The following is a 21,463-nucleotide window of genomic DNA, read 5'->3' on the forward strand; positions in this document are numbered from 1 at the left end:
TTTGGTGTCGCCATGGATGCTAATTTAGTAATTTAAAGTCGAGACCAAATGATGGAAAAGGAATACGTTTGTCATCCACTTAATACTTTCTTATCCTTATCTTCATTAAAGTTATAAAAAGCTTTTGATGCGCTGAAATGTAATACAATTTTTCGAAATGCTGAAGTTAAATTACAATTTAAGCATGCCTGCTAAGTATACAACAAAATATAGCAAAAATATAAATACTTTTTACATGTTTCGATTTTAAAGTGTCGATTTACAAGCTACACTGAAGTTATGGTACAGCTCTGCTACCAAACTCGGCCACAGAGGTCTATCTTCTTCCTTGCTATTTAAGAAATTGAGGGGGAGGGGGAGGGAAGGGGAGGGGCGCTTAGTCGCTATTTTGGCCGAAGGGGTGAAAGCTTATTCGGGGAAGGCCGCTTATTCGAGGAAATAAGGTATCTTAGAAAAATGCTCAGAAGTTGAGAGACTGAAAATTAACTAAGATGCCATGTTAATTTCTTAACTTCCTCCATGATTCTTAATCTCGGGCCCAGTGGAATTCCTAAACTCTGAAGCCTTTCCTCTGTCATGTAAGAAAGTTCTAGAATTCCCACTTGCTCTGCCCCAAAGTTGTCTGCGAATCTCTAAAGGAACAAAAAGGTAGAATGTAATAGACAGTAAATAAATATCATGCATTTCAATGCCAGTTAAAGCAAACCTATTTTGACCTAAAATTAATTGAGTTTCCCAGAGGTTGAGGGAAACGAGAACTTGGCCCATGATGTGAAAGTTCCGCCAAATGTTTGGCCCATTTCATCAACGGACCCAAAATTATCTCTCGCATCAATCGAAGAACATGCGTTACCTTTCCAATATTTACGGGCCAAAAAACGTAATTTCTCAAGTTCACGATAACATACGAGCTCCCTTAAGTTAGCAAACAAATTGCAGGAAAATAAATGGATAGAAAATAATGAGATTTTTGAGAAACACTCGTAACGTAGCTCATGGACTCGGATAACGTACAAAGTAATTTGAATATTGTAACCATACTTTGCCTTTTTAATCAAACTCTTTCTGTACTATATCAACGTCCGTTTATGATACCTTGACGTTAACCGCGTTAATTGGGAAAATGAATGAAAACTAAAAAAGAATCATTACCTCGTATCCAAGTTTTTTAAGAAAAATTGCCAGGAGAGGCGGGTCTTCACCAAAGAAACTGTGTAACAGAGAAAAAGCAACTGGCTGTTACATACTACATAACAAGAACTGCTACTTAAAAAACAGACTTTAGACAACACAAGCAATCAGTAGTTCATGATCCATATTCCAAGACCACTGTTTCTAAACACAGCCGGCATTGCAAAACTCTTTAGTTAAAAATAATCGTTTGCCACTTAAGTGCTAGATCGCGACGTTTCGATTGCGTAACGCTAGTCTTCATCATCATCGTCAATGTAAGTTGGACGTACCTTCTAAGTTTCTTTACTCGTGACTGAAGCAAGGCACTTTCTCTTGCAAGGTCAGCAATACTATCAGGTGGGTGCTGTTGTACGTCAACCTGTCTCCTCATGTCATCCATGTCTTGACTGATGGACGCTTGGGATCGCAACTCCGATGACAGATGTGCCACGCTCCTGGCTAGAGTAACAACATGCGACTCCAATCGCCCAAATCGCTTGTTTACAGCCCTTTCCAAAACGAAAAGAAGACATCAGTAAATACTAGTGCTCATGTGAAGAAGACGAAGCCTGTAATCTGCAGTCACATTCATTGCTGTTAAACCAAAATCTGCAGTTTGTCTGTGAAGCTGTTAAATCAAGAATCTCCGGTTGGGAACTTTGAGCAACCACTTACTACGTGCTCAGAAGTGAAACAAACGATGGTTGGACAAACGGCCAGACGAATGACTGAACAATTAGCGTATTCAAAGCATTGCCTTACTGTTGAACCGCCTGACAATTAACCCTGGCAAGTGTGTTGGTGTTTTGGTGCAAGGAACTTTCTTCTAACAGCGGCAGACTCTATTCACCAATTGTTGCAAATGGGTTCTGGTGACATGTTGGAGAGGAACATAAATAGCATCCCAACCGAAAAGACAGTGTCGGGTGTAGTGGCAGCGTGGAGAGTAACACGGTACGGTACCTACAATCATTCCAAAACAGTCTTGAGAAGATTGCTAAGTTTTGCCTTGCCTTCACGTTCCTCCCCTCCCCTCCCCTCCCCTGTACCAAATTGAATGTTGAGGCAGTTTTTACTGTAAATGTTTACGCATTATTCTTCGTGGGGAATTCAACGTTGAACTGGGGGGGGGGGGGGGGGGACGACAAACAATTGCATAAACAAACATAACTATAGAAATTGCTATACCGGGCTTGTTTTCTAGCCTTCCCAACAGAAATTGGCGATGATTGTAGACTCTGTATAATGGTGACGAATGGTGTAAAATTGTACACGCGTGAATCCTTCATCTTATATTGAATATAATTTGCCAGGTGAATCTGCTGCGCAATATCTATCACTTGCCTGGTGACACGGGAGGATTTCAACAACAGCCTTATAAAGTGCTTCTATACAGCTTTCCCTGATGAAATCTAGAACCCCATACAAGGGTCAAGTTTTTACTTTGGTCGAGAGTGGATTAATATCCTCCTCAAAAAAAAATTGCTTACAGCCCATCTTTGTTCTTACGATCATTTTAGTCTGCAGTCTTACTTGATATCCTTGTTCCTCTGTTTCTTGTAAGCGGCCAAGCTTGCTAAGAGGGTGACATTAACAACAACAACAACAACATCATCATCATCATCGTCATCAATGATAACATAACATAGGCATTTACAAACTCATTTTGAGTTTCCACGTTATTCTCGGTTTGATTTAAAAAAAAAAAAACTACCAGACTTGTAAGAGCCATTATAAACCAAGACGGTAGCCCTCTCTTCTCTTTGGCTAGGTGGTCTCTGAAACTTTCACAGCTTATTATGAAAATTTGAAAACAGTTCTCTTTCTTCCGGCATTGATCGCAAAGAATGACATTTCGCACAGACTTCCTGTTCGTCTACAGGTATAAAAAGTTATAACTGGACTGAACAATATGCTCGGTCTGCCATACAATTTAACCTCAGAAATATAATATCTTTCTAACCTCGTTTTCTCGGTCCTTACTTTAAGTTACGGATCTTCGTTTTTCCCCGCTGATTTATGGTCCAAGCGCGAAAATTTACGGGAAAAACCGTCGACCGGTCCGTAACTTACAGTACGGACCTCGAACTCGGTTGGTAAGAGACATTAATTTGAAAGATTTATTTTACAGCTCGATGGAATCACGGTAACATTTCATGGGTTATTTCAGAGAGAAACAACACCTTTTTGCATTTCAATTGAGCTAACAAAAACACATTTAGAACGTTGGGCGAATCCGAATAGCAGTCCAAACACTCGCCTCCAACTCATGTTCCGTATTCGATGTTCGTTCCCTTAAACTTCATTATCTCTATAGAAACAAAGCAAAGTTTCCACAGGACATTTTTACAGGAAATAGCAAACAGCTTGTCTGTAATTTAACATAATTAATTTGAATTATTGAAACTGGACGCGACGAGTTGTGAGCGCGTGTTAAGTGTATCAAATCCCTTATGACTTTCGGTTTACCGTGACTACATGTAACTTTGCCAGTGCTGAGTACAAGATATAAGGAACGAAGGAAAAAAAAAAAAACAGAAATTACCTCTCATGTCTGCTGCCCTTTGACTGTTTTTGTCGGTGGAGTTTTTAGAATCCTTGGAACCAACTTCCATGCTTGATAAGATCTCACTGTACATCCCTTCGAGAGTTTCAAGCTATGGACAAAAATAAAACACTTATTACTTTCGAATAAGCGCCTACCCAGAAACCCTAAAAAGTTAATAAGCGCCCACCCTCGAATAAGCGCCCTCCCCACCCCACTCCCAACAAAAAACATTTCTGTACTAGCCCAGCGTGAAGTTAGAGGAGCGTCAGTCGTGTTCCAAACTTGGTTTAGATACGGTAGTCAATGCACTTTCATATTGTTTATGACTTGTTTATGTTAGCTTTCGTCTTGTTGAAACGAAATAAACTTGTTATCCCTTGTTTTGCTATTCTCTAAAAATGTCTTCGCTTGCTGAAAAAAGGTTGAAAAAAAAAATTAAGCGCCCACCCTTATGGGCCCAAAATTAAATAAGCGCTCAGGGCGGTTAATCGAGTAAATACGGTAATTAAAAATTAAATTTTTGTATTAATCATAACGCTAAAGACAATTCTCTAATCTTACACCTGTGTTATTGGACAGTACGTGTACAGCTCATTACACATTCCAATTGTGTTCATTTTTTTTCTAATTACGTATTTTATTCACTACACGTTTAACCTATCACTTTTTCCTCAAACTGTGTTCATGTATTAATCATGTGTGCAAAGACGCCAACCTCTGAAGATTTTTTCCTTCGTGCCGGCATCCCAACCCCTTCCCACGCAGAAAAAAGAATAAATATATAAAATGACCAGCACATCCCCCTCCCCCCGCCCCAACCCCCGCCCCCCCCCCCCCCCCCAAAAAAAAATCGACTTCTTCTTTCTTGATCTGTTTCTTTTAGTTTGTGTAAACGTTTGCAACAGATTCATTGCTGAAAATTGTAAGAAAATGCACCCAAGAACACCCAATTTCTGTGGATTGGGCGGGGAAGGGGGAGGAATACCGTCGAAAACTTAGTTTATTTTATCCGGGAGGTTTGGTAACTCGCACGGGAAACCAGGAGAATCGTTCTGTATTCTGGAGAGTCGGCACACCTGTGTTTGTAATAAAATTGGAACCTGTCATTTGGTAACAGGACTTCATGATGAGTGTTCATGATGTCCAACTTGACTCTCGTTACATTGGTGTGATTGAAGTCCAATGAGAAAGCGATAGAAAACACTTTTGTCGATTATCTCGTTCTGCATAACTACCTATGCATAGGTTGAAAAAGACTGGCAATGACCACGAGTTACCTGATAGTGTAACACCCACTATGATTTATTATAATGCTGACCAACAAACTACAGTACCGCTCAAAAGTAAGTTGACAGTCTCGACTCGATCCTCAAACCCCGATACTAGCGTCTCGAACGTCGATAAGTTCAAGTTTCGAGACGCGAGAATCGAGAAGCAAGGAGTTTTCAAATGATTATAGAAACTCGAAAAGAAGCAGTTGGAGGAAACGATTTACTTCTCGGACAAACAATAGCCGTTCGCACACAAAGTATAAATATTGGTACTTGGCATCAGCCCCCAGCGCGAGCAATTTATACTCTTTTTTTTTTTCTTAATGATACAATGACATCTAAACCTTAAATCTCAAGGACTGTCTAGTTACTTTTGAGCGGTACTGCATGGTCTGAACTCGGTGCTCAAATTATGGGCAGTGAACGAAAGGAAGCACATAATAAAGACATAGAGTATTGCCTTTCTCTCACTTTTCACCGAAAATCTGAGCACCTGGAACAAAAGTGAAAACAGTGAAAACTTTCACTGTACCTGTTTATGAATGCTTTGTAAATCCTGAGACCTCTTTGTTTTGGCTAAAAGACAGAAAACAAGGAGTCAGGAGCCGCCTTTCATCAGCTGGTTACAACGTATGTAGTAGACATGCGACAAATGTCGAAATGCTTATTATTAAAAATCGTACTCTGTAATACTTGCTTGCCGTAGTCTGGCAATGATTAGTGCGGGGTAACAATCTTTGTCTAATGAAGTGAATTGTTGTCCTGAACTGAAACGTTCGATTGCAGCCAATAAAAACTATACCGTCTATGCTTTAATTAGGCTGGGCACTACAACGAACTGCTTTGAATTCTTAAAAGCGCACTGTCGTCGTGCAAGGACCACCAAGCTGCCATTTTAGACTCGCACATCAAAGAGTGTAATACAGTTGATTGTAAGGTACAGCATTTTAGTCTTGTTTTGCATTTGCATTGTTTTCTTTAACGTGATTCCATTGTTTTACATCATTCATGCTCTGCAGCTCAGAGAAAGATCTCACACACTCAGTCGGGATTTCTCCTGAAGGTATTTTTTTATGTGGGATGTTGTTTTCATCTGTGGTTAGTAACCCTCACGTCATGGGTTCAAATCCCACCTGAGCAACTGATTTTTATTTTTTCCTCACTGGTTGTGATTTTTGGTGCAGCGTACAGAGAAACTACTCTAATCAGACGAGATAATAATAATAATATTATTAACTTAATTTGCACAGATATAGACTTTTCACAGTGCCCTATTTTCTGTCATGATTTTCGAGACTCGTACGCTTCGATCGAACTCCCGTCGTCAGCTTGGTTTGTAACGGCGCGCGCAATCTGGGGAAAGTGCCTAACTGAACTACCGAGGGGGGCCCTAGTCAGGGTACGCTGAGTGGGGGAGAAGCCCCACTCCCGCTCCCCTCGGAAGTTTAGGCGCTCTCCCCAGGTTACGCTACCCGTTAAAAACCAAGATGGCGGGAGTTCGATCGAAGCCGACGAGTCTCGAAAATCCCACGGAAAAATAGGGGACTGTGAACAGTCTGGCGCAGATGTCAAATAAAACATTTCAATCTGCGCATCTGCGAGATCCAAAAGTTACCTCTGTCCCTTCTGCTGCCAGGCGTCCCACTCCCGCTATAGCTTCTACGTCTATGTGAATGATAATCATCTTCATCAGAGCTCAAACCCGATGAATCCGAAGAACTCACAAACACAAATGTAGCCACAGATGATGCGGGTGACAGTGTTGGGAGCATTGGCGTTTCTGCTGGAGTTACAGATTCTGAGCCAGAAACTGGGGTCGATGTTGTAGACCTGTCAGCTAACTTTTCAGCAACTTGTTTCAGGAAATCAGTACGTGAATTAGATCGCTGAAATCGCTTTGGAGGTGTCCCTTCTCCCCTTATGATCTTCCTTGTACGGCTGTTCTCACTAAATATGCTTCCAGATCTGGAGTCCTTGGACGGTTTTACGCTCTCAGGAGGCATGGCAGTTGACATTTTGCGACGTGCGATAGGCGAGTGAGGGGGTGAGTCTGATTCTACTCTGTTCCTTCTATTTTGAGGTGCTTGCGGCAGCTTAGCTCCCCTGGTGAAGAATAAAATTAGACATCGATCAAAAAAGGCTCACTAACATAAGTAAGTGAAACGGTTCACACCTGTGTTAAAATCAGACGTGTGAATAGAGTGAAGTCTGTTAATAAACGGGTCTGCGTATAAATTGTACGTTTATCTCCAGGGTCCTTGTCATGCTGCCCGTCGATAAATACCTCTTACTAACCGAGTTTGAGGTCCATACTGCAAGGGTACGTTTTTGGGAGAATCCGAAAACGGATTCGTGATCTCAGATCATTCGGATCATGCCACATCAAAGGAACCGACGAATCCACTCAAGGATTCGTCGGATTCTATGATGCGGCATGATCCAAATGACGTGAGATCACAAATCCGTTTTCGGATTCTCAAAAAAAAAACGCACCCTAATTTACGGACCGAGGTTTTTTCGTTCGCGGGCCATAAATCAACGGGAGAAAACGAGGATCCGTAACTTACAGTATGGACGGAGGAAACGAGGTTAATAAGATATTTATTGTATCTCTGAGGTTAATCGGGCGCGTGGGAAAGGAAACTTGCTGGGCGGGCAGTGAAATGCGACCCGCAACATTGACCAATCGCACCGCGCGTACTAAAGGAGAGATCTAATAAAACATCTCATTTTGTAAAAGTACAACTAGTTTACCATTGAGAACAACTCAACAAGTTACAAAATGATAAAATTATTTTCAGGGAGTAGTCGTTTCTCAGCCTGATCAGCTTCTAATTAGATTTCTTCGCCTGCTAATCACGTTCCATAATGTTCCGTCTGTTAACTCTCTCAAAATGTTTCGTAGGGGTACGCAAAACAACAGGAGTAGAAGGAAAAAAAGTGGATGGAGTCCAAAGAGGTCTTGGGGTAAAATTGATGTGAACTTAGCGGCCAATCGTTGTCTCTACAGTACGCCGCAAAATTGACATCTGCTGGTACATTTGAGAGGGTTATGCATTTCCTATATGAATCCCAAAAGCGTGGAACATCAGAGTTATTTCTGGACTGTTATGGTTATTGTACCAAAGGAAAACAAACAAGAACAAAATATTTGCAGTTACAAATTATTTCTCAGTGTCACCCATTTTACTGTTGACTTTGAATGGCCCAAAACCATATTTGAATCGGTGGAATCGTTAAAATAATCGTTCCGTTTTGTTAACAACAGTCCCACTAGTACACAGAAACTGGTATTAATTATGTTTGGCTGGGAATGGCTAGGATGGAAATGGATTGCAACTTGAAAAAATTCAGTTGGCCAAAAGTGTGTATTTTGGAGATATAGTTAAAAATTGATTATAGCTACACTCTGTTTTTTTTTTATAAGAACCTTTTTTATAAGAACGTCGAGGCTGAGATTCACCAAAATTTTAAGAACGTATTAAGAACATTCCTCAGGCCGAGAGTTGATTAAGGACGTTTTTATTTTGCTATTCTGTATATAAAATCAAGGTAATAAATGTAAATTAATTTGTATAACATTAACAATGGTGACACACATCTCGGGTTTGTCATCAGTAATCAGCAGTAGTTCTTGATACCATATCTCAGCAGGCAATGCACTTTGATACTTGAAGGTTCAACATACCTGTTGAACCTTGTGTCACCGGCTTAAGAGCAATTTCATACTAGCAAAACGGTTCAAGTAGTTTTAATTACAATACGGCAAAATCGTCGTGACTGTGCCCCTTTACGAAATCTAAGCCCCAACTGGTTATTAACATAATATCAGAATCAATTAAAATGTTCTGTTCTTTCTTGAGAAACCACAAAATACCACCTATATTGCATTTTATTTTCCTGTTTGCTACATGACTAATTTGCAAGTTCAAACTGCATGGAAAACTACCTTGCTGGTTTTGCATTTCCTGTAAAACTGCTGGTCCTTGCTTGACCACGCCCCTTATGAACATTCCGCATCTTTTGGGATGGGTGACTTGGCTGAAAAAAATAGCAAAGAAAGACTGAGAGAATGTTTCAGTTGGACTCTAAAATGCGTACACACATTTAATCTAATTTCAAATTATTTTCATATATAGTATATGAAGTTTACCAAAGTTAGGCTAATTTATGCAATGATTTGTCAACAAAATACTTTAAAGGCCAGACTAATTGCCACCCCAGGTACATGCACCCATTGATAAGAAGCACTTTGAAGTTCAGGAAGCTGTTTTCATCCATTTGAATCGCATTCACCTGTTTTAGTTTTTTATTTACAAACATTCTTTAGTCAGTAATTACAGAAGTTGTTTGTTGCGACATTTTTGAAAGCTTTTGAAAATCAAAACTCCTGCCACGAGTTGTATGCAAATTAGTCTCAACTGGACTCTACAGCGCATGTGCCCCAGCTGACAACATCCAGAAAGAGAATGAAAGTCGGCATTCCTTACCACATAACCAATCCTATCCAGTTCCTTCAAACCACTGAAGTCCTTCTGCTTTATCTTCTCCTCTGGTTGATCCTCCTCAGCAACATCCAGCAGGGACTGTAGCCTTCTCTCCACATCATTGTCATTGTCAAATGACTGTGCTCTTGGTGGTGGTGGTGGAATTAATAACTCCTCTTCCATCTCCTGTAAGAATTCAACAAGATGACCTGAAATAAATTTCTTGGACAGCCACCATAAATGCATGCAAGTAAAGTGGGTTACCATTAAGAGGGCTCTACATTTTGGTTAGCATACAGGGGGTGGTTGCAGAAGGCTGAAGCTGATTGACGCTAATCCCCGATTAAAAAATAACCGACGTTTTCACCTTGTTTGTTAAAAATGTTTTTAAAAGCTAATTTTAAGCTACATGTAGTGGTAATAAAAGTCTAAGTCAAAACGGAGGAACAAAAAAATATTTTTAAAGAGTCTTCATTGATAATTTAGTAATTTAAGAACTCAAATCAAAGTTCACGTTAACCTAGGATTAGCTTTTAAAATTGGGCTTTGACCAACTGGGTCCAAATGTAAAATTAACTATACAGCTGTACATGCAAGTTGTAGACTGCTGAGAATTCGGCATAACATATTTATTTCTGAACTTTGAACTCAATCTGATTGTAGCTCAATCTTCACTATACATGGGGCAATTGATTGGCACTCCATGAGACTTCAAATGCATCCAGTGTGATAACTAGCACACATTTTTAAAGCTCATACCTCCCCTTCATGTCCTCCAGGATTTGGAGAACTCAACAATGATCTCAATCTGTCTTCCAACGAAATGGTTCCATTGGAACGAACCTATGGAGGCAAACCATTAAGAGGATAGGGTAAAGAACAAAGAACCAAGTGTTGTAATTGGATCTGCAAGTAATAACTTTCTTTCTTTCTCTGTAAGTAGCTAGATACATTTGGCATTACGGATCTCTCTATGGAAGACATCACCCTTAAACTGACAATTCTGAGGCTACAAAATCTCTCCTAGAAGTAAAATCTCTATTTTTGTTTTAAATCATCTTTCTACATGTAGTATAATTATAAATACAATGAGGCACAGGAATCTCTTTCAGGCAGACACCTATGTCAGTTGACATACATTTAGCTTGGATCCAATCAGACACTGCTAATTAATGGAGAAGGACCACCTGACATATGCAGGTCACATGCAGTTATAAGAATCTGACTTAACAACTATGTTATTGTGCATGTACAGGTCTATTAGTCAGGGCAACACTATGACTACAAGTTACCAGTGATGATTGATTTTCTGTGGTTTGTAAAACTCCTCTCTTATTCAACTCAGTTCGGGTCTATTAAAAACAAAAACAAGTAGATGTAAGAGTCTGAATGATCGAGTTACAAAAGGATTGAGATTGTATGTGCTATAATTGCCAAGGCTGCCTAGCAGAAGCTCAGACCATGCTGTAAAGCACTCACTCTTGGGGACTTCTACAGCTGAGAAAGAAAATCATTGACGGTCTTTCTGGGCAAAATAATATTTAATTTTAATGAGGAAGTTAGTTACAGGGCAGTGTCGACTGGCTGGTCTAATCACTGAGGTGTGATATCAATATATTATTGGCTATTCATTGAACGTGAATCACCAGTTTGTAGCAAACCCACAACTTTAAGTATAGTAGAGGAGTTAGAATTGAGAGATACATACATGTATCAACTGCTGTACTTTTTTAATAACAATAGCATTGGCAACAATACATGTACATTGGGAATGGAAATACAGGCAGCCATCATTTCCATGCATTTTTCAAGTATGCTCCTGCATTGTAGCAATGATTTATGGTGAACAACAGATACAAATCTTGAACAATGGAAAAAACGAAATGGAATATTTTAATTAAAATAAATGAGAATGAGGTATTACTCAGTAAGTGAAACAGGCATACGCAGGAAAAAATCTGAGTGCTCCAATCAGGAGTCAAACCAAAGACCTTCTCATTACTACTGTAGTTCAGATGCTCTACCACTGATCCAAACTAGTAGTCAGATGGTCTTACATGTAGGTTCGACTCCTGATAGGAGCACTCAGATTTTTTTTTTCCGAGTATGCCTGTGTCACTTACTGAATAATATCTCATTCTCAGATACAATTCTTCAACAACATTCTTTCTTTTATGAACTTCTTCCATTTATGCCTTAAGTTACAGCTTTGCTTTTTCCTCACTCACAGTTTTCAATTCATTAATCACTGACATTTTAAGCCAGTGTTGAAAAAAATACACAGTTTATTCATTACCGTTATAATCACATCAGAAGGCTGCACTGGTTTCCTTGATAATACAGGACTTTCATGACCATGAAGCATCCCCGGCATGTAAAAATCTTGTACAGTGGAGGCCTCAATCTTCCTTGCTGGTGAAGCATCATCTGAATGGTAGCCTGAGCTATTCCCATGGGGACGCGAGTCGGCATCAAAACCTGAAACAACTTTACGATAAAACTGGTAAGTCAAAAAAGTTATATGATCCTAGACAATAATCAAGGCAGTGTTTTAAACTTGTAACCAAAAATGTACATCAGGGAACACTTCTAATAAGAACAAACAATTAATGCAGGTGTAAAAGATGAATGCACAGATTGGGGAGAAATCAAGTTTTAAAAAAAAAATTGTAAAGATCCTGACAGGTACAGTTGTACATTCATCTTTAGTCAATACAATGTATTTACTACACATGTATTTTATTTGTTACTTTGGTTAGTGAAGGAGTGTGTGTCTGCGTATGCGATAACAGAACAATGTGTCAATAGAGAAACATTGAACTTCAATTTTCCTACTTGTGGCCCAGTCTTGCTTTATAATCACTTTGTACATGACTAGTTAAAAAAATTTGTTGAATAAAGTAAACAAAGTAAAAGTTTCCATCCATGGCTTACAAATTATCGGTGCTTATTAAACAATCTCCCTACTTTAATCCAGCAGGTGTCCCACTCACCATGAGTTGAAGGTAGATGTGGTACTGAGCCATTCATGAGTCGGTAATCATGATCATCCTTAATGGATCCTGAGGAACTGGGTCTTGGTCCGTCAGGTGAAACCCACCCTTCACCCTGAAACAACAGAATTAACCAAATTTAATTGTGACTTAATTGTTCACACACATAAATTCACCAAACTTGATTCAATTGACTTTGACGCAATTTTTTGGAAATCATATCCCTGATGGGTACAATTAAAATCTTTCTCGTATGACTCCCCGCCAAGGGTTAGAAGCGAGAGGGTGCATGCATGGTTGTAAGGTGGAGCTGATCTGTAAAACTACAGTCCATTTAACCAAACTCAATAGTGCCACAGACTGTAACTAGCTCACCCTGTATACATTTCTGATTGCTTCATAATCATTTTTTAATTGTGTGGTTTGCATCTGTACTGACTTATCAAATTGATTCAAGTTTTGTTTTTCTGCTAAATTTTCAACTGAAAACTGTTCTCTCTATAAAATAATAAATACATGTGCCACACCCCAACCAGAACATTCACACTATAAAGCACAGGTTAAATTGTGAGACTTGAGTGGAATGTGTGAATGCAAGAGGCTAAAGTCAGGGATGCACCTTACCTTAAACTGTGACTTCACATTCCTGCATAGATTCAATACGGACTTCACGTTGCCATCAATAAGGTCTGAAGAATTCAAACATTTGCAAAGATAGTTTAGCTCACATATGTAAATTAATAATGCCTTTATGTAAAACCTGTTTACACATCCGACTGACAATCCGTGACATGTACGTTTTGATAACTCTGATTTACATCAAGCTGAGAGCTAACAAAATGTACGGCGCACAAGTAAAGAGTTGCCGCTGCCAGTCAACAAAAGATGGTGACTGGTACATTTCCCCATAATTAGTCTACAAAAACCCAAACACCCAAACACAGTCTAAAAGTTCTAAAATCTTCAACCCTAACACATAGATGAATTTTGTAAAAACAATTGGCTTTCTATGTGCCTATTGGCTGTGTGAGAGTTAATAGGTTCACATTATTGATTGTGACAAAATGCACATGTGCAGCCCCTTCTTTTCCCGTACCGTGGATTGCCTACTTTTAAAGTGTGAATGCTGTTGTGAATTATTACACTTTATAGCTAGAATTACATGACATTGTAGTTGCATGTTCTTGAAGCCCGTGGATATGTACTGCCTGAACCTTCAAATTTAGACTTAATGAATGGGCAATTTTCTTAATATACTGTTTTAGAAAATAAATGTTATAAATTTCACAACCCCATTTCAGTATTTGTTGAATTGATTAACACCTGATATACTGCAGTTGTGTTAACTGCACAAATCAGGTTCTGTTGTTTTCTACATCTTGATCTTAACAGCACTGGTCAGTTAAATCATATGCATGCACTTTCTTTTTACATGTACAGGTCCCATTCCAGAAAAGACCTTGAAAATGTATACTCTATCAGGAGTCGGAGATACAAAATCAAGATCCTGTTAGGCTGCACATATATACTGTACCTGTACAGGTCATGTGACTGTGCCCCCCCCCCCCTCCCCCAAGCTCAAGCCCACCACCAGAAAACCAATAAACTGTGGAGCACATTTAGTAAATGTACTTCTCACCTCCAACATAGATTCCCTGCAGGTTTATGTTTCTGTTTCCCATGAAGCTCATGCATAATTGTAGATTCTCCAGCTTCTGTGCCCTTGTTACAGGGCGTGCATAAACACCTGGAATCTTCTGAGCAGCTGAAATGAAAGAAAGCCTCATGATATATACAAGATTTGTTACAGTGAAACAACACTGTATTGCCATTCATGAACACAATAACACCATACTGGCTATGTGGTGTACATATACCAACATGTCACATATGTAACTAGCAGTTCTGATATGTTGAAATCACCAGTAAATGGAACAAACACTTCAAGTATTGTGCTTGCAACTACACTGTAGTTACAAATTCACAGCTTTATAATTTAAACTAACAATTATATTCATGGAGGATGAATTGCAGAAAGAGATCTCAGAAGCAGTTAAAACAAGGACACAAGTAGTGTACAAAAATGTTTTAACTGAATCCAAGTTCACCCAAACTTACGTCACTCATTCAGTCACTGACAAAAAAAATTGGTCTGCAGAAAGAAATCTTGGCTGCATGTTAAAAAACTAATAAAAAGATTATTCTGTAAGCAGAACATGCACATTTGTTTATTTTAAAACCTTAAACCCCTCATAAGACTTAAGTATGTGTACTAGTTTTATATTTATAGGTCTTATTTATTTAGTTTATATGTTTAATAATTATACAGTTGCATGGATTGAACAGGACTTTACAATAACTTACAGCTGTACTATAGTCAATTAACAAAGTATGGTATGTGTATTTCAATTACATGTACATTCATGAAAGCTGGTATACCTACATGTAAGTTCTATACAAAAGGATAAGCAACACACACATGTATAACTTCATGAATGCAGGGTTTTCGTTAATTTTCCTCACAGGAGGCTGGGTTCTTAATGGTGAATAGATGGCGCCACTCATTAATAATTATTTGTCGTGCTTTATAGACTGGCTTTAAATCTCTCCAAAGGAAGCCACGGTGTTCAGAGTGAGTGGGTGCCAGCACCTAGATCCAGCCTCTAATAAAACCCCTGGATATGTTGGTATTAAATAGTTATTATAAAATCTTCTAAAAGTAACACAAGACTAAACTTAAGTTTAACAGAGACTGACAATCTAGTAGTTGTTTGACTGGATATACATGTAGCTACACAGAGAAGTCATTACACAAGATTTTTTTGTGTTTATGACCTTAATAATGAAGAGCTGTAGCCTCATTTTTGGCAGAGTTCAAGGAGAAAGTTCTGGTTACATAAACAGCAGGAATTAAACATCCCTTGACCACATAAATTAGAAGTTGAACACATGCACATTAAATGCACATTAATGAAGTAATGCTAAATTTATACTGAAACACAAATGTGAAATTAAACATTGCATGATCACTGAATCCAGACAGCAATATCTGTTTCCCTGCACTTGGAACAGTAAGATGTAAACAAACAAGGATTAAGGAACCTCCAAGGATGCCAACATAACTAACTGATGAATAAAAGAGCTTGGTATATTTACTTCTTCTTTTTTGCCATTTTAGCATGGTCCTCGTTTCACCGCATTTTTGAAAACTGCTTGTCCATGGGAGTTATAACCATTTATGAGGAGCTTATCCCAGTTCAACGAATGTTAACCTTGACAAAGCCACCAGCATAATACTACATGTACTAAAAGCAGTATTGTAATGAGAAGGCATGCTGTGACACACTTCACTGAATTTATACAATACCAAAATTAGTTCATAACTAAACCACCGGATATTAGAGTGTTTATAGACAAAGAGGATAGAGCGATCCAAATGATAATTACACTCAACAGGCATATCAAGTATAAACAAAGACCAGAATGAAGAAAAAATCATTTCAGAAAAATTTTTAAATTCAACAACAGTGAAAGATTAATTACACCAGTACAACAATGTTCTGTAAACTTGCCAATTTACTTCCAGGAGCAAAACCTTCCGAAAAAGTCATTATCAATATTTGCCTTCAAAGCTTGTAAATGTCTTGGATTTCAAAGAAGCAAATTACAGAATGTAATCCACAACAAACGAGTGACACATTCTTTGAATAATCCTCAAACAAAGGCTTGCCATATTTACATTTTATCTCTGCACATTTAATATGTGATTCACAAATTCTGATAACAATGATTCTCTGACAGTCCTAAATACTCCATGAATCCAATATCAACATGCAATTTTTTCCAATTGCATGGTCTCCATACAAATTAATTACCCTTGATGACCATTTCTTTTTGCATATTTGGTGAAGCAGGGATTGCATGCAAGGAGAAATAAGATGCCAATCAGTTTTAGGGACCTTTCAATTAACATCCAAAAATGAGATTAAAATCTAATTTCTCCTTAAGTACAATATCAGTAAATGGACAACAAGACAGCTGAGAAAAATTTAATAATAAAGCAGGTATTCAAATATTATCATGGATGTACTTGTGCATGCTACATCTTGTCTGATTGTTCTGATCCACTGCACTGTTGTCTTGTAGCCAGCCCATTTCAAAAACCCTATTAGACACTGCCTGACTGAGATGAGTGCCTTCATAGTTTCAAAATACCGAATTATCTAGGTTGGTACATGTAATGCACATAAGCAAACAAATGGATATAAGAAAAAGGTACATTCAAGCCCCGCTTAATACAGACGCTCCTCATTACGGACAGTTTTCTTGGTCCCACCCCAAGCATTTCCTTAAAATTAACCTGCTCAATAAGGACACTGCAATGCAGACACCTTTTTCTGGTCCCAGTGCTCGAAATTAGTGGTAGTCCTGTCGTCCAAGACGACCAAAAAGTTTACCGGGCAACCAATTTTTAGTAAAATTAAGAGGCTGGTTGCCCGGGGAAAAAACGACGGACAACCCAGCCAAAAATAGAAAATAAATTAGTCATAAACAGCACCCGACTTGTGTGATGGTTTTGTTTTGACAAATGTCCGATAGTGTGAAGTTAACAATAATTAATTTGCCTCAGCTAAGCGTTTTCCTGTACGCGTGTTTTGGATATCTGTACATTTTACAAAACATTGCAAGGTACGAAAATGTAAGAGACAAACACAAAGTTTCATGTCTGGTGGCGATCAAGATCAAAGACGCCATTTTGAATATTCCACAACTTGAACTCAGACTTTCACGAAAACCATTGCCCCACACTGAGAACTATGGGATTAGTTCAAGCTTGCTCAGCACGGCGTGTAAATAAAGGTGGATTTCCACTGTCGCGTAAATTTTACGTGCGTACAGACGTGAATTTCGCTGGCTTTTCTTACGTAAATAAAATAAGAAGCGATGTATGAGCCACGTGTGTAAACAAAAAAAATTAGTGCTGTTCAACTTTTTACATTTATGCACGTGGCTCATACATCGCTTCTTATTTTATTTACATACGTAAAGCCAGCTAAATTCACGTCTATACGCAAGTAAAATTTACGCGACAGTGGAAATCCACCTTAAAGGTAGGATCGTTACCATAACTGTTCTCAAATTCTTTATTTCGGTTTGATTTTTTATGTTTTCAATTAGCAACTACAGAATACAATATTTTTTTTTCACAGAGTGCAAATGTGGCGTTTTTTGACTGGTGTAAATTAAGCCGCCTCCTCAAAAGATTTATTGAGCGAGACAGATGCACAGTACGAGAAAGAACAAAGAAAACGAGTTCAAGCCACGCTTATTTTGTGCTGTAGAAAGTAAAGGCAAAGTGAGAGCACTAAGAAGACAAAAATGGATGTTTTTTTGAGTAATGCACTTAAATGTGTACGTTTTTTTAACAGGCAACCGAGGATTCATCAGGGCTTGCAACCAAATTCACGGGTTTGGTTGCCTGGCTTTTGAAATAGGGACAACCTGGATTTTTTTTTCTTAATTTCGAGCACTGTGGTCCCAACAGTGTCTGTAATAATGGGGTTTGGCCGTATGCTATCAGTCTACCTGAAGTCCACCAAATCTGATACTTTAATTAAATTAAAGGTGGGGGTGGGGGGGGGGGGGGGGTCCAAGTTTGTTTTAAGGCAATCTTCAATCTTCCCAGGGGCTGATCAGGATGGGGAGGTGTTGAATATTTGAATAATTTTGATAAACACAAACTTACGATGTAATCAAATTAATGGTTAGTATTTGGTCGTGTTAAGTGTGGTCAGATTCAATACCCTGCAATTTTGTTATTTATAACATGGTTGTTATTTTAAAGGACACACCATATTATCATGTCACTTACATGTTTATATAATTGCTTGTTTATATTTTGACGTCTCGCACTTCAATATTCCCTAAGCTCATAAGTACCACAAACTCTTAATTCACCTGATTATCTCTAGTATTAAAGTTTGATAAGAAACAGAATTAGGACGAGAAATGAGATGTCTGCAAGATCGATTAGATTCTAGATAAAACGCCTGAAAAAGCAACAGCTGTGCTTCACTAATTCACCTTAGGACGTAAAGCCAACAACAAACAATGACAATTTTTTTTTTAATTTTAGGTTGATCAAATGTTAAAACTTGTTTAGATGTCCACATAGTAATTGCTTATAATTAGAAAGCCCCGCATTGAAATAACAGATATTAGAACAATAAAACAAACTACCAGGGAAATATTCCTGTCCAATGACGGACACAACCGGGACACAAGTACACTGCTGTCAAAATTGAAGGGCCTCATCTCCTAAAACGGAACTGCCGCACCACAAAAATTGCGAAACCATTCGATTTCGAATCTTGTTATTGCAGACGCTCGGTCGATACTTTGTATCGTAAAGCTAATATTTCCTTTGTTTTGCTTTGTTATGGAGCAAAGAAACATCAGTGCATTTAAGGGTAATGAATAATGAAGACCATTCTTGCAATATCGTGTCCATTACGACTTAATAAATATACCTTACCTAACGTTTCCAATATGTAAACCAAAGTTTGTCCATCACCGATAGAGCGACGGATGTCAGAAATAGCCCTCCGTTTCCCTCTCTTTAGCAACTGATTTGCCCAGGCTGTGTGTTCCTTTAAACAGAATACAAAATATTGTTTCTAGTGCTGAAACTCGAATAATAGCCAGGCTTAAAAGCCAGTTGAGAGTCTTCATGGCGAACGCGTAGCAACTGAAGTGAAACCAAACATCGCGCCGACTGTGAGGCATGGCTTCAAATTCTATAATTTGTAAATAACAGATTCAAGACGTTTATTATTGCCACCAGGATTATTTAAACATATTTAATGAAGTTTAAATAAAGTTATAGTTAAGTACCTCGCATTCCTTTAGAGCCCATTCCCCGGTTACGGAGACTTTAACGGGAGCATTCTTGGCATGAAACGCCGGGAAGGAAGAAGCTTCTCTTTTGCCTCGCGCGTTGGCGGCTATGAAAGCTTGCCTTGACGCTGATCCTTCTGCTACAGGATGACGTAAACCGTCCACTAAACTGGACTCCGTATTCTGAGCAGCTGTGGCCCTTCCCAAGGAGCTTGTGGGCTGCAATTCGACTTCGTTTTGCCAGCTTTTCTGAGGAGAAAACCAAAGTTCACATATTACAAGTTCGCCTTCACGATTGAAAGAGAAGGCCGTGATTTTTTGCTCACCACTGGTTGCCCGCCAACTCCGATTTTCAGCTTCCTCGAATGTCCGCGAGTGTGCCTCACTTCCGTCATGACGATTTTGGGCAAGCTCCTCGAAATATCAAAATCACCATGCTCAAAAGATAAGATTCCAACTTCAACACGAACTTTATACTTCAACCGTAAATATATAAGTTATGCGGTGATTGCATGAAAGCTTTGACGTGCGTGTCAATTTCATTCACGGCCTATTGTCTCAATCCTATTGGCTAACAATCCATGATCCCCCGCCGATTAACTTATTACTGTCTTTGTGATGTCTTTTTGCTGTTTCACGTAATTTTTGCGGATTCCGTTATCACAACACTGTTATCACAAAACTTTTTCCTTGGTCTCGAGAAAGGAAACTGATCGAAACCAGATACATGGGCATGTGCACCGTGAACAGCTGGGTCGGCAACCCATTCGAGGATGCGTGACTAGCCAGAACGAGGGAAAAACAAAATTATTAAAAAGTAGACGCTGTACTCCATTTCACGTCAACAATAGTTCCTCCGTAATGGATTTCAGGGTAAAAATACAGAGTAGTAACCTAGACGTTTTCTTTTTTTCCTCTGAGCCATAAAATGGGGAAAAAAACGACATAAGACTGAGAGATACCAACCCAAAATATCAGTCTTTTTCCTCGACAATTTTACTGCCTGAAAATGTTAAAAAAAAAATATTTTTACTGAGCGTGCCAAAAGAAACGCATCATGCGAAAGTAATCCCTTCCGACACGTCATTGCGTGACTTGAGTTTTCATGAAGACGTCATTTTAGGCAGTGTGGCCCCCCTCAGGGCACTGATCAAACGAATCCCCTGTGGTCATGATGCGTCACATGGGAGGTTGAATACAGTCAACAAAATGAGATGAGATGAGATCGATCGTTTATTGAAAAGAACAACTCGCAGTCCGAAGACTGAATTACGTGTATAATGTACAAGAAAGAAAATCTATAATTAAATTAATCACAAAGGTCTATGATAATAAAAAATGTACAATCTAATAGAATCATATCACTCAAAATGCATAAAACATATTGATTTACATTCTTAAAACATATAAATTTACATTCTTAGGCTATGGCTAACAATACAAGATTTTTTAAGGCGCTCCGTTTTGCACACTGACACGTTGAACTTCCTATTGCCGCCAACTGGCTATGGTAATAAGCTTTAGGTGGGACCAGACCTGCAAGCTTCTGATAAATGTCAAGAACAACTCATTAAAAAGATGAGTGAAAAACGGTTACTTCTAAAGAAATTGTGGTGCTTAGTCGGTAAGTAAGTAAGCTAAAAGGAAACCAAATACATGGACAAATAGATGAGGGAGTGAAAACAAAAATTTCGTTTCATCGACGAAGTTCGTTGATAGCGTAAATTGACCACGACCTGTGCGTTCTTATTAAAAATAAAATTTTCTTCAAATTTCGCAGATCTCAGCCTCGATATTTTTTAAAATAAATTCTTACAAAAAAAAAAGAGTGTAGCGATCGTACGCAAAGGTTCGCCTGAAAAAAATATAGGGGTGACTGCGAGTATTCCCAAATAATTTATTTTTAAGAATATCGAAGCTGAAATTTGCGAAATTTTAAGAATACCCGAGGCTGAAATTTTGAAAAGAATATAATTTTATGTGTTGATAATTTGTAAATACAATACAATTATATGTCAGTTTAACTAAACCTTAGAAAATTCCTTTCTGTAAACGGCAAAACTGAGCCAATGGCCAATCCTACACTAGCCAAAT

General features: G+C 38.6%; 1 protein-coding gene across 1 annotated transcript; it reads right to left on the bottom strand.

Moving 5' to 3' along the window:
* On the bottom strand, positions 1-19,883 carry LOC146489140 (uncharacterized). Its single transcript, XM_085105715.1, has 18 exons — positions 19,696-19,883; positions 19,367-19,618; positions 19,008-19,122; positions 14,112-14,237; positions 13,097-13,161; positions 12,473-12,587; positions 11,776-11,966; positions 10,772-10,831; positions 10,239-10,322; positions 9,483-9,665; positions 8,942-9,033; positions 6,608-7,095; positions 5,525-5,568; positions 3,719-3,830; positions 2,707-2,749; positions 1,464-1,682; positions 1,153-1,210; positions 1-632 (listed from the first exon to the last, which is right to left on the bottom strand). Exons 1-18 carry the CDS (start codon positions 19,762-19,764, stop codon positions 483-485), a joined length of 2,466 nt encoding a protein of 821 aa, XP_084961841.1. The 5' UTR covers positions 19,765-19,883; the 3' UTR covers positions 1-482.
* Positions 19,884-21,463: the final 1,580 nt, after the last annotated feature.

Source organism: Pavona decussata, unplaced genomic scaffold, assembly GCF_977016875.1.
Source record: "Pavona decussata unplaced genomic scaffold, jaPavDecu1.1 SCAFFOLD_6, whole genome shotgun sequence".
Lineage (NCBI taxonomy): Eukaryota > Metazoa > Cnidaria > Anthozoa > Scleractinia > Agariciidae > Pavona > Pavona decussata.

Excerpts from the sequence above, each read along its gene's own strand:
- LOC146489140 (XM_085105715.1), bottom strand. The coding sequence starts at position 19,764 with ATGACGGAAGTGAGGCACACTCGCGGACATTCGAGGAAGCTGAAAATC. Across the intron at positions 10,323-10,771 it reads CAGAAAATCAATCATCACTG|GTTCGTTCCAATGGAACCAT; the intron begins GTAACTTGTAGT and ends TTGCCTCCATAG. Across the intron at positions 1,211-1,463 it reads CGAGTAAAGAAACTTAGAAG|TTTCTTTGGTGAAGACCCGC; the intron begins GTACGTCCAACT and ends TCTGTTACACAG.